Source organism: Coptis chinensis, chromosome 5 (assembly GCF_015680905.1).
Source record: "Coptis chinensis isolate HL-2020 chromosome 5, ASM1568090v1, whole genome shotgun sequence".
Taxonomy (NCBI): Eukaryota; Viridiplantae; Streptophyta; class Magnoliopsida; order Ranunculales; family Ranunculaceae; genus Coptis; species Coptis chinensis.
In genome coordinates, this window is record NC_141460.1 from 36,657,624 (window position 1) to 36,676,009 (window position 18,386).

The 18,386-nt window shown below is 38.4% G+C and overlaps 1 protein-coding gene across 1 annotated transcript in view; it reads left to right on the top strand.

Annotated features, from left to right (window-relative positions):
* Positions 1-18,386, top strand: part of GSL8 (glucan synthase-like 8) — a 67,510-nt gene that overhangs the window by 24,745 nt on the left and 24,379 nt on the right. The window contains exons 24-36 of the mRNA XM_086559960.1: positions 4,744-4,841; positions 4,929-5,010; positions 5,131-5,291; positions 5,374-5,494; positions 7,131-7,228; positions 7,335-7,425; positions 7,509-7,669; positions 7,769-7,878; positions 9,900-10,034; positions 10,211-10,279; positions 10,359-10,536; positions 11,017-11,134; positions 13,003-13,122. Of these exons, the coding sequence (XP_086416086.1) occupies positions 4,744-4,841; positions 4,929-5,010; positions 5,131-5,291; positions 5,374-5,494; positions 7,131-7,228; positions 7,335-7,425; positions 7,509-7,669; positions 7,769-7,878; positions 9,900-10,034; positions 10,211-10,279; positions 10,359-10,536; positions 11,017-11,134; positions 13,003-13,122 (1,542 nt within the window). The remainder of the gene's footprint in view (positions 1-4,743; positions 4,842-4,928; positions 5,011-5,130; positions 5,292-5,373; positions 5,495-7,130; positions 7,229-7,334; positions 7,426-7,508; positions 7,670-7,768; positions 7,879-9,899; positions 10,035-10,210; positions 10,280-10,358; positions 10,537-11,016; positions 11,135-13,002; positions 13,123-18,386) is intronic.

The following is an 18,386-nucleotide window of genomic DNA, read 5'->3' on the forward strand; positions in this document are numbered from 1 at the left end:
TGTCTTGGTAAAATAAAAGATGTATAAGGCTTATCATTTTTATTTTTACTTTATTATTATTATTATTATTTATTATTTTGCTTTTTAATTAGTTTAATTCAGTTTCTATTAATAATGTAATTAGTTGCACGGAATTATTCAATCTCACTCGAACTCTCCCAAATCCCCAAATTTCAATTGCCCATCTCAATTGCTTGTAAAATTAACAAACTTTACAGCCTAAAAGATGGAGTAGCACATGCTGATTGAAAAGAAACTCCTTTACTTCACGTACCAACTGATGCTATTTTTTTTTTTTCTGTTGATCTGTAAATATATTTTATTAATTTGAAATCAATCAAAAGAAAGTAGGATGAGGTGTCCTACTAGTACAATGACAGAGAAATCAAAGAAATACAAAAAAAAACAAAAAACTACAAAGCAAAGGTCCCTGATGCACATCCCATCTTTTCTTTGTGCTAAAAAACTCTCATGTTTCTTTTCTTCCAATCTTCCATAGTGTCCACACGGCAGCATTTGGTAGATCATCTGCTAACCGTTGGCTTTGTTATAGAGGGGACCCATAGTCCCCAGAGCCTCCTTAACATATACACTACACACTACAAGTAAGTAGTAGTAGTTAACGTCTTATCTTAAGCCATTGTGATGTAGGCTAAGACTGAATTCAGGCAGAATTAAGTTTTCTGCAGACTGATTTGATTGATTTCTAATAGAATTCAGTTACTGGCAGTTATTATTAGTAGTTAGAATTATTTGCTTTTAGAATGCAGTCTATAATAGACTGCCAAGTGTCCCTAGTAAGTTATTTCTGTGAATTAGTGTATGTTATATATAGGCTCTCCTATATATAAAACACTCTGTAATGAATCTTTATGCAATTATCAATAAAATTCCAGAAACTTGTATTATTTGTTCTTGATATTTCAAGAGTGTTCCTTGTGGATTCAAGGATAACAATCGAATTGTAAGACATGATCTACAATTCAACACTTCCGCTACGCCAATTGGTATTCAGAGCCTAGGTTTTCTCCTGGTGTGATGACTTCTAATGGTGGTGAGAGGGATTCTTCCGACGTGGCTCGAAGAACTCTCGACATGGTTGAGCAGCTAGTAGAGTCTAAAACGCAAACCCAGCGTCAAATTCAGGTTTTGGTGGTGGGTTTAACCAACCTTACAACACTGGATCTGCGACTACTGCAAAAAGGGGTGTCGATCTTGGAGTTCGTAGGGAAGAAGTAAGGACTGAAAATATACGTGCTGCAACATATGGCGGTGTTTCTAGTGATGAGGAATTGGAAAATTTGGCAGAATTTCTGAGGAATGAACGATGGAGGAGGATTTTTCAGAGAGATGATTACTATGGAGAAAAGGGGAGTGAATTCAAAGTGAAGATGTATCTGCCTTCATTTAATGGGCAACCTCACATGGAAGATTTCCTTGACTGGTTGTCTGAAGTAGAAAAGTTCTTTGAGTTTGTTGCCTACAAATTGAAGGCTGGCGCTTCAGCATGGTGGGATCAAATTCAACTCTCTTGTACTCGTGTAGGCAAACCTCATGTTAGAACTTAGATGAAAATGAAACGGATGTTACGTGGTAGATACTTACCTATTGATTATGATCAAGTCTTGTTCTCACAATACCATAATTGTCGACAAGGTTATCGCATGGTGGATGGTGGATGAGTATACTACTGAGTTTTATAGATTGGTTTCACGCAATGACCTTTGCTAGTAAGATGCCCAACAAGCAGCAAGGTTCATTAGTGGACTGAAGTACACTATTAAAGATCGGATTGCCTTGCATACTGCACATACCTTGAGTGATGCTGTTAGACTAGCTTTAAGGGCTGAAACCATAATGGAGAGACTAGCAAACCGAAATCCTGGCCTTAGCAAACTATATACACCTCCCATTCAATCTAACCTTGACCAAAATCATGGCCCTAGCAGCCATTGACCCTAACACTAACAACACCTCCACTTTCCAGCAACGACCAGGAAAAACACACATACAACAATCCTCCACTCTACCAACCCAACCTAGCCGAAATTTCCAACCAAAATTTACACTAGGGGATAGTACTTCAAAACCACTTAACCGCTCTACCAATCCATATTCTCCACCATACAATGATAAATGCTATAGGTGTGGACAGCCAGGACACTGATGAAGAAGAAGAAAGAAGAAAGAAAGAAGAAGAAGAAGTTAAAACCAAAGACGCCCCAAGTACTTTCATGCGCCTCATGAATCAGGTAACCATTTATTGGTCTGTTTGTAGTTGTGTACTTGATGATATCCTCATTTATAGCCGTAACGAAGAGGAACACTTGTATCGTTTGTGGGAAGTTCTCAATGTATTACGTGAGAGTACTTTGTATTTTAACCTCAAGAAGTGTAGTTTTCTCATGGATAGCCCAGTCTTTCTTGGCTATGTGGTGTCCTCTAATGGTATTCATGTTGATGAAGAGAATGTTAGAGCTGTCAAGGAATGACCTACTCCCAAGTCCATTAGTGAAGTTTGAAGTTTCCATGGACTTGCTACCTTCTACCGGCGTTTTGTGCACAACTTCAGTACCATTGCAGCTCCACTCACTGAATGTATGAAAGGAAAACACTTTGTATGGACTGAAGAAGCTGCCAAAACTTTCGAATTGATCAAACCGAAGCTTATTGCAGCCCAGGTTCTTTCATTGCCATGTTTTGAGAAGTTGTTTGAGATGGGTTGTGATGCTTCCCTTGTTGGCATTGGCGCTGTATTGACTCACGAGGGACGACCAGTTGCATACTACAGTGAGAAACTTAGTGATGCTAGAAAGAAGTGGACGACTTATGAGTTAGAGCTGTATGCATTGTATCAAGCACATAAACATTGGGAGTACTACCTAATTCATCAGCACTTTATTCTTTTCACCAATCACCAAGCACCGAAAAATATCAAAAGCAATACAAGCTCTAACCGCATGCATCAAAGATGGGTTGACTATATTGAACGGTTCACTTTCACACTATCAAATGTAAGTCAGGGAAGAAAAATAAAGTAGCTGATGCACTCAGTCGTAGGGTGTCTTTGTTGGTTACAATGAAAACTGAAGTGGTTGGATTCGACTACTTGAAGGATCTTTCTGATGAAGATGAAGATTTTGGTCAGATATGGGTTAAAATCGCTAAAGGTGAGTCTGGAATTACTGATTTTCACCTTCAAGGGGGGTTCCTTTTCAAAGGAAACCAACTGTCTATACCATGGAGCTCTCTTCGGGAACACATCATTAGAGATTTACATGGTGGTGGTCTCAGTGGACATATGGGCAGAGACGAGCATTGCTTTGGTTGAAGAGAGGTATTATTGGCCTCAAGTGAAGAGGGATATGAATCAATTCGTGCAAAGATGCTACACTTGTCAAACTGCAAAAGGCAGTTCTAACAACACTGGACTCTATACTCGACTTCCAATTCCAGATGGGCCTTGGGTCGACATCTCCATGGATTTTGTACTTGGCCTTCCAAGAACTCAACGGGGTATGGATTCTATTTTTGTGGTGGTTGATAGATTTTCTAAAATGGCTCATTTCATCCCCTGCAAAAAGAATTTAGGTGTTTCCCATGTTTCCCATTTGTTCTTCAAAGAGATTGTACGTTTACATGGTGTTCCAAAGTCTATTATTTCTGACCAAGATACCAAGTTTTTGAGCCATTTTTGGCACTCGTTATGGAAGAGGTTTGACACCAGTCTGAAGTATAGTACTACCTGTCATCCCCAAACAGACGACCAAGCCAAAGTAGTGAATAGGACCTTGGGGGATTTATTACTGTCGATATCAGGAGGGAAACCCAAGCAGTGGGACTTAGCACTTGCTTAGGCCGCATTCACTTACAACAATGTTGTTAACTGCTCTACAGGCAAGTCGCCATTCCAAATTGTGTATACCTCAGTACCGCAACATGTTATTGATTTGGTTCCTTTACCTAAAGTTCCTGGCCAAAGTGTTCCTGCTGATCATATGGTTGAGAAGGTTGAGAAGATTGTACAACTTCATGAAGAAGTGAAAGCGAATCTGAACAAGGCCAATGCGAAGTATAAGGCTGATGTAGACAAACATTGAAGGTTGAATACTTTTGAGGTAGGTGATTTAGTCATGGTTCATCTATGAAAAGAAAGATTTCCAGTGGGTACCTATAACACGCTCAAAGCTATAAGAAGATTGGTCCAGTCCCTATTCTTAAAAAGATCAACAACAATGCATATGTGGTTGATCTCCCAGCTGAGTTATCCATTTCTAAGAGCTTCAATGTCAAAGACCTCTACTGTTACCATGGAAATGATGAGATTCTTCCTTCAATTGACTTGAGGGTGAGTCCTTGTAAAGATGGGGAGACTGATGTAGGTTAAGACTGAATTCCGGCAGAATTCAGTTACTTACAGACTGATTTCTAATAGAATTCAGTTACTGGCAGTTATTATTAGTAGTTAGAGTTATCTGCTTTTAGAATGCAGTCTATAATAGACTGCCAAGTGTCCCTAGTAAGTTATTTGTGTGAATTAGTGTTTGTTATATATAAAGACACTCTCATTGTAATGACTCTTTATGCAATTATCAATAAAATTCCAGGAACTTTTATTATTTGTTCTTGATATTTTAAGAGTGTTCCTTGTGGATTCAAGGATAACAATCGAATTGTAAGACGTGATCTACAATTCAACACTTCCGCTACGCCACATTGAGAGTTTTGTTTTGGTTGATCCAGGTATCTGAGGAGATGAACAAGGCATATGCGGCAATATTCTCTCCTTTTTGGAATGAGATCATCAAAAGTTTGCGGGAAGAAGATTATATTAGTAACCGGTAATTTACACTAACGAAATTGTTATTTTCAGTTAGTTAATTTATTTTTTGTACATCATTTCTTATCTTCCTTTATTATGCTTTTAGGGAGATGGACCTGCTCTCCATTCCAAGTAACACTGGAAGCTTAAGATTGGTCCAATGGCCTCTTTTTCTTTTAAGTAGTAAGGTGTGACTTGATAACATGCTAACCTTGTTCTTCTGGTTGTAAGAACTTTCATCTATATTACATATTTTTCTCTTTTTTGGTTTTGCAACCCTTCTCATGTTTCTAGTTTTTCCCTTCCAGATTTTATTGGCAATGGATCTTGCTCTGGACTGTAAGGATACACAGGCGGATCTATGGAATAGAATATCTCGGGATGAATACATGGCATATGCTGTTCAGGAGTGCTACTACAGTGTAGAAAAAATTTTGCACTTGCTAGTGGATGCTGAAGGAAGACTTTGGTATGGTTCTATTTGCATGTATCAGGGGTACTCATCTGCTATTGAATATTCTTTGCTTTAAGTATTATCTTGTTGATTACAGGGTTGAAAGAATCTTTCGTGAGATAAATAATAGCATGTTGGAATCTTCACTTCTATTAACTTTAGAACTTAAGAAGCTTCCACTGGTGTTGTCGAGAGTTACTGCCTTGACTGGGCTCCTGGTAAATATTCAGCATTTCATCTACAGTTTAGATTTATTTAACTCCATTCGGCCTGTTTGTTGTCTTTTCCAATCTTAATCAGTTTTTTGAACTTCAATTTATTATATATAAACTGCTGACATGGATAGTTTAGTCCCACATGGGAAAAGCTTGTGTACCAGTATATAAGAAACACGATTATAAGAAAATAAGCTGGCAAGTGTTTATTAACCGTTAAGTAAATAGGTATTGTTAAGTGATCAGATGTCTGCGCATATTTTGGAGCACAACGTTCTACAGCATTGCAGCCTTGTGTGAATATCTTTTCTCTATTATGTCTAGATATATTAGTATATTACAGGTAGGTAAAAGACTTATGTATTTCACGAATCTTGTGAATCTTGCGGTGATATTACAGTCAACTGTAGGTAATAGGAAATCAAGATATAAGCCAAAAGGCCCAATTTCCAATTTTAATCATAGTTTAGGACAACTGGGTTTTGAAACCATTAATAAGGACATTTTTTGGGTTATAACTACTAGAAAACCAGATTTGACGTTTTAATTATTAACAAGGACAGACTTGGCTTTTTTATTTTTTACTCTTTCCAATTTTACCCTTCTGTGTTTGGTATGCACAGACGTCGGTGCATACTTCACATACCTAGAGTTGGTATGCACTGACACTTGTGCATACAATTTCTTTGTGATGCTTGGTATGCATAGACGTCGGTGCATACTTCGCATACCAGGAGGTGGTATGCACTGACACTTGTGCATACCATTTTCTTTGTGATGCTTGGTATGCACAGACGTCGGTGCATACTTCGCATACCAAGAGGTGGTATGTGCTGACACTTGTGTATACTATTTTCTTTGTGATGCTTGGTATGTACAGACGTCGATCTGTGCATACTAGGGTACTATTGTCTTTTTCGGATAAAAGTCAACTATTGTCCTTGAGAGTGTTTTTGAAATGAGGGTGGGTTTTTTGGTTCGTTATTTCGGAATTTTGTCATTTTCAGTTTTGTCCCCATAGTAAATATAGGATAAAAGCTAGGTTACATTGACACTCCATATCGGACACGGATAAGAATTGTCGGACACGGCAAAATATCAAAACTCGAGATAAATTACATGCAATATGTGTCCGACACGGACACGTGGATACGCATCCGACATGGATTTTTTTCAAAATATGGCGTGTCCATGTAACCTAGGATAAAAGCAAGTTTTGAAATATTTATACACAAGTAACACAACACAACTATTGATTGTTGAACTTCATTCACCTTAAAATTTAAAAAGAAGTACATCATATGCATTTACTATGCATGATTTGCTTATTGTATGCCATCTATGTTGACGGATAAATGTTTTGAAAATGAAAGGAAGGTTCCTTTATTAGTTTACTGTCCAACAAATCCGACTATGTTTCTATTATTTGATTACTATGAAATCCATCCTTCACAAAGTGATTTTGACATTAAATTGTGATTCTTATTGATGAAGGATTGAAAACGAAATTTCTGCTGGTTTTCTTTTCAAACTCTAGCGATTGAACTATTTTGATTGAAACATAATTTTTTTTTTCTCTGAAAGTGATTTCTGTATATTCTTTGAGATGTATTAAAAATTAGATTACTTTGATGTGCAGATACGGAATGAGACTCCTGAACTTGCAAGAGGTGCTGCGAAAGCTGTGTATGAGCTTTATGATGTTGTTACACATGACCTGCTGTCATCCGATTTAAGGTAGTTGGCTACATGTAATTGTGTGACTGACGTGCAAAGTCCCTTTCTGATATATGGTACTTGACTTCATGTTTAACATACCGGAATTAAACTTTGCATTTCTCAGGGAGCAGCTTGATACTTGGAATATCTTAGCGAAAGCACGAAACGAAGGCCGCCTGTTTTCAAGGATACAATGGCTCAGGGATCCGGAGATTGTATGTGTCTTACCCGATGGTTCTTTCTGGTTCATTGATTTAAGTTGAAACTGTTAGATTTACTGTATAATGTTCTGTAACAGAAGGAGCAAGTGAAGCGGTTGCACCTACTTCTCACTGTAAAGGATTCTGCCGCCAATGTTCCAAAGAATCTTGAAGCAAGAAGAAGATTGGAGTTTTTCACAAACTCTTTATTCATGAAAATGCCTTCAGCAAAGCCGGTTGCTGAAATGATCCCATTCTGGTCTGATGAAGAATATAAGGGCTTATAATTGTTTTAGATTTAATTGTTATTTATTTATTGTTTGGGTAATATTCTTGTTATTTGTTTTTCTGTGAACAGTGTCTTCACACCATACTATAGTGAGACTGTGCTGTATAGCTCTTCCGACTTACGGGTGGAAAATGAGGATGGCATCTCTATTCTTTTCTATCTTCAAAAAATATTTCCAGGTAATATCTTCAAAAGATACTTCATATTTGCATCTCTTTGAATTCTGCCGCTTAATTGTTTTTATTGCTGAAAAAGAAAAAGTAATATCTAAAAGGGAAGTATTGCTAACGAAGGTGTTCAGTGGCCTACTAATCACACCTTGGGAGGTTGTGCCAAAGTTCCTAGGCCTGTTTACCAATCTCCTCAGGAAAATGGGATTTTAGGGGTTAGGGAATAGAGTGCTAATAAAGAAACATGTTTTCAGTTGAAAATCCTTGTCCATTGTTCTTAGTATTGATTCTTTGCTGTTCTTTCTCTCTTTTGTCCCTTTCTTTCTCTTAGTTTTTCCCGAAATAGGAAAATGGAATAATGTTGTAAACCTGAATGGTATCAGATATGTTAAAAGTTACAAAAATGAGGTGTCAGAGATGTTTAAGTTACAAAAACATGTGCTGGACATGTGAGCACGGTACAGTAAAAGGTTAACTGAAAGGTAACATACCCAATGATACACAGGATTATGTTTAAAATAACCCCCAATGGACGAGTTTGGAGAGCAAAAACCGAAATAGATGTTTGTGTAGTCCTTTAGTAAAGAAATCAGCCAGATGATAACAAAAAGGAAAAAACAATTTCTAAGAGAGCCTAAAGTAACACTCTCACAGATGAAATGATAGTCAAGCTCATTGCGCTTGGTGCAAGTATGAGAAGCCATGTTTGATACTTTATAGGCCGTACTGAGATTGTCACAGTAGAGCGTCGGAAAATGAAGCTAACCAAGATTGAAATGCAGAGTCTCAGCAAGATATGAGTAAGGGATGTTACTCGATTCAACGCTCAAGAGAGAGAAGAAATCTTGTTTTTTGGGCCAGCTAGCCTAATAAGCATCGGAAAAGGCGTGGAGATTAAGATCCCCAATAGACTTTTGAAGGATAAGCAGTAGTCCAATGTATCCTGAAGATAGCATCAAATGTGTTTAAGTGTTTAACAGCTGCTAGATGCTTGGTACAAGACACATTCCTAAACTGGGCTAGATGAGGTTGAAAGGAAATATCTTATTACGTGAAAAGACCGATCAAAAAAAAAAAAAAGGAAATATCTAGGCCACTGTCAAATACTGTATTGAATCAACTAAGTGATTATAGTTGGATGCCTCTGAAAGAGAATCACCCGCCATCATTGTTCCAGAAAGTGATAGGCAGAATGCAGGTGGTGGGGGCGGCACCCCTAGTGGCTAAGCACTAGGTTCTTATTACCTTCTCAGCTTCTCGCACCTTTCTTGATTCACCACCCTATACTCCATTAGTCATAATGAAACCCAACTTCTCCCAGCCCTTCTTTCGAATGCTCCAGATCAAGTTTGACCTATGTTACTTGGACACGCCATATTTCAAAAATAATCTGTGTCGGATATGTATCCATGTGTCCGTGTCGGACACACACGGACACAAATCGTGTGTGATGTACCTTTGTTTTTGATATTTTGCTGTGTCAGACACTCCGTATCCGTGTCGGATACTGACACACATGTCCGTGTCAATGTAACTTAGAGTTTGACTCATTCATGTTAAAATCATCAACAATGAACTTGGAATTTTTGCAGACCAACAAAAAAAATAAAAACACCAATGACCAAAGCTTTCTCTGCTGCAAGAGCTCGCAACTTTGGTTTCACAGAGACTGGAAAGAGTTTTAGAACACAATGTATAAGTTATAATGCAGGCATGTTAGTCGCTGAAATCAGAAAATTGAAAAGTGGGATCATGTGCACATAACTAATGTTTTCTAATATATCTGTTGGAAATATTATATCCACTAAAATTTATTTGCTAAGTTTCTGTTCTGTTTGATATGTTTAGCATGGTATCTAGTAAACTACATAAAACTTGTGAGTTTGTTTATGACCTAAACTACTGACAAATATCCTGGGTAGTTAAGCTGAATTGACTGTATTAGGCCCGTCATGCTACAGCGTTTCTTCTTATATTTACGCCCCTTTTTTTTTTCATGACGCCAAAGCCTGACCTCAGTTTTATTTCAGATGAATGGGACAATTTTTTAGAACGAATAGGTCGGGGTGAGTCTACTGGTGATGCCGACCTTCAAGAGAGCTCTAGGGATAACTTGGAGCTTCGATTTTGGGCATCTTATCGAGGCCAAACTTTGGCCAGAACAGGTTTGAATATAATTTCATTAATTGCACAAGTTTCTTTTGTCTTGATTAGTAGATTCTACCTAACCACTTAGTATTCCCCTCCTCGTACATATATAGTTGGTGCTTAACAAAGAGACAGATTAAGCTATTTCGAAACATTTCTCCATAATCTGTTATTCTTGTGGGTTGAAATGCAGTGCGTGGTATGATGTACTACAGGAGGGCTCTGATGCTACAAAGCCATTTAGAAAGGAGGGCATTAGGAGGTATTTGCTAAGCCGTTTCTTCAATTTGTTAAAAAAAAACGAATGCTGGTACTTACTATTGTGCTATTTTCTTTCGTAGATATGAGTGATGGTTATTCAGGATCCACTTTTCCTAGTACACAAGGATTTGAGTTGTCTCGTGAAGCTAGGGCACAAGCAGATTTAAAGTTTACTTACGTGGTCTCATGCCAAATATATGGACAGCAGAAACAGAGGAAAGCTCCAGAGGCAACCGATATTGCTCTGTTGATGCAGAGGTTATTCTTTATTCTTTTGTTTCTGTTTCAATTTTCTTTCTAATTATTGTTACTTGGCGTAGGTTATTGAGAGTCAATAAAGAAGGTTTTTATGTTGTTTAAATTAATTATTTAGTGGTTAATATTATAATTTATTATAATTGAATGAATAACAAATAGTTATAGCATTATAGATTTGGCTTGAATACTTGGGCCTATGTATTACGTATTGGTATCATATTTGTTGTTGTGGGTTTGCAATGTAATTTTACTTGCAAACCTTAAGATTTCAAGACTTTGTGTGTGATTGGGATAATATTGTATTTAGTACTTGAAGGTATCTCATGTTTAGGGTGTGGGTAATCTTGTAACTTAGCATCTTGCTAAATGGGGATTAACATTTTGTAACTTTGATTATGATTTGGAATGTATTAATACTTTTTACCTCAAAAAAAAAAAAAAAAAAAAAAAAAAAAAAAATGTAATTTTACTTGCTTTCAGGAATGAAGCTCTTCGAGTTGCTTTCATACATGTGGAGGAGAGTGGTGCAGTTGGTGGGCAAATTGAAAAGGAGTTCTATTCAAAACTCGTTAAAGCTGATATAAATGGAAAGGATCAGGTATGCAGCAGTGCAGCACATAACAACATTTTTAGTTATTCCGTGGCAGGTTTTTGTTCCTTTAGATGCTCATTTGTAATTTGAACCATCAGTTTTATGGTTTTCTAACATTCTGATTGAAAATTATTCTTACTTGTGATCTCTAATAATCAGTAAGCTTCGATCCACTTAAGTGGAAACTTGACATATTTAACCGGAGGACTAGAAGCTCAATTCTTAGTTTAATTTAAGTTTGGTCTACAATATCGTGGGATATGCGTCAAAAAAGTACATGGAAAGGTTAATCAACAACAACGATATTGTTTGGGTTCGCTGACCATATCCTGTTCCAAAAATTCTTACTTTTTTCCTTTACACAAAGGACGCTAGAAAAGTATTAAAAAAAATATACTTTTATCTGATCTCACCTCCTCAACCTAGGTCCTGTGAGGTCATCATCACTGCTTTAGAACGCTTAAGCTGTCATTTCTTCTTTTTGGGTTTCTTAGCGGCCTAGCGCTCAATGTTGCACATGATCATAGCGGCAATGTTTGTTTTTGATTGGATTTTCTTCAGTTTTCATCTGTGAGTACTTGTTACCTCTGTACGTAGTTTTGTTTCTTCTCTTCCAACTGAAAAAAAAAAGTTTCTTCTCTTCCAATGGATCCTTCTTGCTGAGATGTTAGTATAGTCCCACATGGGATAATTAAAGACTTTCATTACAATATACATAGTGGGATGCCCCAATGTTTACGATGGTATCAGAACAGGGTATTGTGTGTGGCCCAAAGTGCCCGTTTACTCTGCATCACCCAAGTATATTGTCCACGTGTTAGGCTCATATAATGCCACACGTGTGTTGATAATTAAAGCCTTGCATTACGATATATAGTTTCTTGAGCCTCTCCACTCATCACCAATTGGTTCTGAGTTGGATGCCCCATTGTTTAAGCTTGCTCAACATCCTCTTCTCCTAACCTAACTCTATGAATGTGCTTAGTAGGTGTATTCACTGTAAACATTCAATGTGTGACAAGTAGAAGAGATACTGCTTATGCATAGTTGATTTCCGTGGTCAATGCTCCAAGGGTGATGGTGGCTGTTAACTTACTTCCAGTGTCGACGACAAGTATCTCTACGAGTGGATGGGGAACTAAGAATTTCAATCAATACTAAATGTAATAACAACAACAGCAACAACAGTAAATGAATATATAAATTAATAAAAAAAAAATCTGGATATTGCCAAGGGGTAATTGATATTTTCCAAGGGTTTTGACTCTGCATGACCAAAAATATGTCTTTAAGAGCTACCTGAAAGTCTCTTTCCCTAGTTTTCACGTCTGTCAGTTCCCATGTCAGTTCCAATTTTGGCCAACTACTCTTAGTTCCATTGACCAACTTGTGACAATCTCCACAACAAGTTTCATCTCCCCCATTTCAACTATTTATGCAACCCTTTTATGATGTTGTTTCATTCACAATGAATATCAAGAACGCGTTCCAAACATCAAAATCATTACTTTCCTTTCGATTTGTGTTCAGCTTAATAAAATCGATCTTTTTGTGTTTAATTAAACAATATCAATTCTTTTCTGTTTCTTTCAAATAAATCTGTTTGAGTAAATGAACCCATATCCATCTCGTCATCCTCATCATCCTACTATTTTATTTGTTTTCTAGTGCAGAGGCATAAAATCACTTATGCATGTTATTTTATGTTTTCCCCAATTATTGTATTACACATTAAGGCTTTCAACTTTACATGGATATGATTTACACGAATCTTTAGATAGCATTTCTCTTCTCCTTTTATTATTATTATTATTATGTTATGATATTTTCATGAAATAAGTTCGTTGTCAGTTTCATAAATTTTAAATGTGTAGGAAATATATTCTATCAAGCTGCCTGGAGACCCAAAGCTTGGTGAAGGGAAACCTGAGAATCAAAATCATGCAATAGTCTTCACACGTGGGGAAGCCATTCAAACAATTGACATGAATCAGGTTAGAATCTTTTCTTTCTTTCCCTTTTTATCTTATTCTTTTGCAAAGTTTATGGGCAAAGTGATTACATATTGATTGCAAAACAAAAACTAATTCTAAATTCACTATTTTAGTTGGAAACGAATGGAAAATAAACATTAGACAGATGTAATTTTGCACAAAATCACAAATATACAATGCACAAATAAACAATGTATGCTTTCCAACTTAAAGCTACGTGTTGTTAAAGCTTCACGGCGTTTTGTATTTTCACATTGCTTAACGGCTTAAGGAGTTTTCAAAAATAGAATGACATTGTGGTAAATTTCTTTCTCCACTCCCATGTATCTTTGAAGGTGAGGACACCCGTAAGCTTCTTACCTGCATTTATGCTCCTAAGAGGGCCGAGTTCTTGAGTTTTTGGACTGAGTTTGACGATGTATATGCTTATAGTATAGGGGTTCTTGGTGTGTTGGGGGCGCTTCCAATGTGGTTAAGTTTTCCCACTGAGCGGAAAAAGGAGGCGTCTAGTCCTAAGATCAGTAAAAGATCTGATGATTTCCTCATGAGATGTGAGTTGGTGGATTTTCCTCTTACCGGGGGAAACTCACTTGGTCCTATTAAAGGATGACCCGATCTTCTCTCAGTTGGATCAGTTACTTGTGAGTACGGAGTGGGAGGAAAGTTGGCCCTCTCTAGCCCAGTCGGTTGTTGCCAGCTCAGCTTGTGCTCATCACCCTATCTTGTTAAGAAGTGAGGTGGTGAGGAGACGCCCCACTCCTTTTCGCTTTGAAAACATGTGGCTTAAGGGCGGGTAGTTTGTGGAGAATGTGAAAGAGTGGTGGAACTGTGACACTGATGGAGATAAAGCGAGTTTTAGACTTGCAAAAAAACTCTAAACTCTGAAAAGTAAAATTAAAGGGTGAAACAAGAATGATTTTGGGCGGGTGGACAGGAAGAAGAAGAAACTTTTAGAGGATATTAGAATAGCCGATCCGAAAGAGGAATAAGGGAACCTTGATATGTATGAGAGAATCCAGCGCCAAGAGTGGAGGGCGAAATTTGAAGGGTGATTTACTTGGAGGGCATGTCTTGGAGACAAAAGACTAAGTCAAAGATATCAGGGAGGGGCATTCTAGCACTGGATTTTTCTATCAAAGAGCAAGGGCTAGAAATAGTAAGAATATGTTAGGGAGTTTGAGGATTGATGTTAATGTTATATGGGGAGACGATCACCTGAGAGAGGAGGTGGTTTCCTTCTACTTTTGGCTTTATACCGAACCCGAAGTTAGACGCCCACTTGTTGATGATCTCCCCCAAGCATAACTAGAGAGGAGAGTGCAGACATAGAGGGAGTTTGAGAAGTAGGTTTAGAGGGTGATTGTTGGGTGTAAAGTTTTAGTAATAGGGTCTGTGAAGGAGAGAAAAAGTTCTCACGGCTGTATCTTTTTCCAGACCGTGGACCCTTTTATATTATAGAAACAATAATGTTAAATACACCCACATCAATGATAGTTTCACCATACACATAAAGACAAGTAAATAAATAAAACAGAAAACTCATATCTCCAACACTCCCCCTCAAGCTGGAGCATACACATCAAACATGCCCAGCTTGAAACAGAGAGTTTGAAACACATGGCGAGCTAATGGCTTCGTGAATATATCACCTAGCTGGTCATTGGATCGAATATAGGGAGTAGTAATCTGTTTCTTCAATAGTAGGTCACGAATGAAGTGGCAATCGACTTCGATATGCTTTGTGCGTTCATGAAAGACGGGATTGCTAGCAATATAGATGGCTGCCTGATTGTCACAATGCATTTGCATTGGAGTAGGAACATCAATACCCATGTCCCTCAAGAGAGAATGAACCCACAACATCCATGCACGAGGAGACTGCTTAAGGCCATAAAGAGCCTTATGCAGTTTACAAACAAGGTGCTCGCTGCCCGAAACCACATAACCAGGAGGTTGCTCCATGTAGACTTCTTCTTGTAAGTCACCGTGAAGGAAAGCATTTTTTATATCAAGCTGATATAACGGCCAAGAACGATTAGCAGCAACAGAAAGAAGAATCCGCACAGAATTAAGGCGAGCCACAGGAGAGAAAGTCTCTAAGTAATCAACTCCATATCTCTGTGTGTATCCTTTAGCCACCAACCTCGCCTTAAAGGCAATCAATAGAACCATCGGAAGGTATTTAATAGTGAAGACCCAACGACATCCTACTGTATGTTTCCCACCAGGGAGAGGAGTAAGTTCCCATGTAAGATTTTTGTAAAGAGCACTCATTTCCTCATCCATAGCACGTTTCCAACCAGGTGAAGACAATGCCTGTTCATAAGAGGAAGGAATAGAAACAGAAGAAAGAGTGAAAGCAAATGACTGCAATGAAGAGGAAAGACGATGATAGGACACAAAATTGCTAATGGGATGTAGAGTGCAAGAACGTGTACCTTTCCTTTTTGCAATGGGCTCATTAATTGAATCACAGGAGGAAGCAAGAGGAGCCTCTGACGGAGAAGTAGCTGGTTGCGGAGCATTAGAAACACCTTGTCGATATTTGCGGCGTTGGTAAACCTGTAAGGGAGGAGGATCACTGGGCAGTGCTATCGGCATCGGAAGAGTAGGTGAAGGAGGATCACTGGGCAGTGCTATCGGCATTGGAAGAGTAGGTGAAGGCAAGGAATGCTCCCCCTCACGAGATGATATAAGATCCATAGATAAACTTTGACCAGGTGATGAAAAAAAAGGAGTGGACTCAAAAAAAGTAACGTCAGCACTCACAAAATAACGTCGTGCATCAGGACTGTAACATCGGTACCCTTTCTGAGTGCGAGAGTACCCAAGAAATATGCACTTGCGAGCACGGGGAGATAACTTGTCATGACCAGGATCCAAGATATGTACAAAGGCAACACAACCAAAAACACGAGGGGTTAGTTGAAAGGGAGAACTATCGGAATATAAAAGAGAAAAAGGAGTTTGATTACCCAAGACTAGAGATGGCATACGATTAATAAGGTGACAAGCAGTGAGGACGGCATCAGCCCAAAAATATTTGGGTACGTGCATATTAAACCTCAAGGTACGCGCAACATCTAACAAATGGCGAAGCTTTCGTTCTGCAATCCCATTTTGTTGCGAGGTATGAGCACAACTAGTCTGGTGAATGATACCTCGATCAACACAAAAGGAATGCATAATAGATTGAGTGTATTCCAAGGCATTGTCAGATCGAATAACTTTAATTCGCTTACCAAATTGAGTAAAAATCTCGTTATAGTATGCAGAAAAAATGCGAGGCAACTCAGACCGCTCTTTCATCATAAATAATCGAGTCATTCGAGAAAAATCATCAACAAATATAACAAAATAAAGATATCCATTCATACTTTTGGTTCGAGAAGGACCCCATATGTCTGTGTGGACTACATCAAATGACTGTGACTGACGACTATGACTAGTACTAGGAAAGGAACTACGATGATGTTTGCCTAACTGGCAAGCCTCACACTCTAGACTTGACACATGACCCAATTGAGGGATAGCTAGCCGCAACTTTGCTAACGATGGGTGACCTAAGCGGAAATGCCACTGAAGAGGTGAAACAACAGCGCTCAATGCAGATGAAGAAGTAGGGATTTCACCAAAATTTAGAAAATATAGCCAATCTTTCTCATGCCCCGAACCAATCGTCTTCTTCGTCAAGAGGTCCTGAAATACACAAGAAGATTGAGAAAATGTTACCGAGCAATTCAAAGTTTTGGTTAGCTGGCTTACAGAAAGCAGATTAAATGGAAACTTGGGTACATAGAGACTAGATGGTAAAGACAAAGAAGAACTAGGGTGCAGAACACCTATCCCTTGTACTGGACGGGAAGACCCATCAACTAATACAATTTGGTGGTTTATAGGAGTCAAATCAGAAAAGAAGGATGCAGTACCAGATATGTGAGAGCTAGCTCCTGAATCAATGACCCATGATGGAGAAGAATGGGCCACACATGCAACATTACCTGAATTAACCAAGGTAGCAGTAGAGGACGATGAATGGGGAGTCACATTTTTCAATGTTTGAACTAGCTCGCTCAATTGAGTGGTAAGTGCATCACGAGTATCAGAATTAGAAGGCACATGCCTAGATGAAATGGGTGGTTGTGTTGGCTGCTGGGCGTCAGAAACTTGATGCACATATTCTGGCTTACCCCACTTAATCCAACAGTAGGGTTCTGTATGATTGATTCCACCACAATGATTACACTTCCTGTCACCTCGTCCACCAGTACGTCCACCACGTACACCACGAGTACTACGACCTCCACGACCCCCACGAAAAACACCTCGACCAGCACTGCTAGAGACAAAGGCTGATGACTCTGTAAGATTAGGACTAGGAGTGGAACTTTGGCCGAGTGAAGATCTTAAAAGTCGTGAATACGCATTAGCAGCGGTAGGTAAAGATTCACTGGCGAGAATCTGATCTTTAAAGCCCTTCAACTCTTGATCTAGCCCACGTAATAAAGTAGCAATTGTGAACTCCTCCCAGTGACGCTTTTGTTGTTCCAAATCAGCTGTAAAGGGTCTATGCTGTAGTAGTTGCTCCCATAAATTTTTAAGAGTACCATAGTACTCTGAAAGGGTTCTTCCAGACTGTTTTGTAGCGAAAATTTGCTCATACAAGTCATACACCCGAGACACATTGCTTTGATGAGAAAACGACTCACTTAAGGAGTTCCAAATTTTCTTTGAAGAATCGCAGAACTCAACTGTGGTGGTAATGTGGGGCTCCATACTATGCCATAACCAACCCATCACAATAGAGTCTTCACACATCCAATCTTCATATTTCGTGTCAGTACTTGCAGGAGGATTATCAGTTAAGTATTTTAGTTTCTTCTTCCCCAGTAAATAAACCCCGTCGCATGAGCCCATGCTAGATAATTGACGTCATTTAGTTTTTAGCAAAGAATGGATTTGGGCAAAAATCATCATCCTTTACCGCTTGTGGCGGTTGTTTTTCCTCCGTCATGAATAATAGTCACAAATGACCAATCACAAAGAGTAATAAAAGAAAGTCCGATAAAACAAAATTACCAATTTAACCGATTCACGAAAGCGGGGAGACAACAACCAACACAAAAATCGCAAGAAGACACACATCAAATAGCAACCAGATAAAACATCAAACACCATATAGGCATTTTTCAGCACCTAAAAAAAAATTGTAAACATAGATGTGCCTGAGTAGATGAGAGAGAGAGAGAGAGAGAGGATCAACC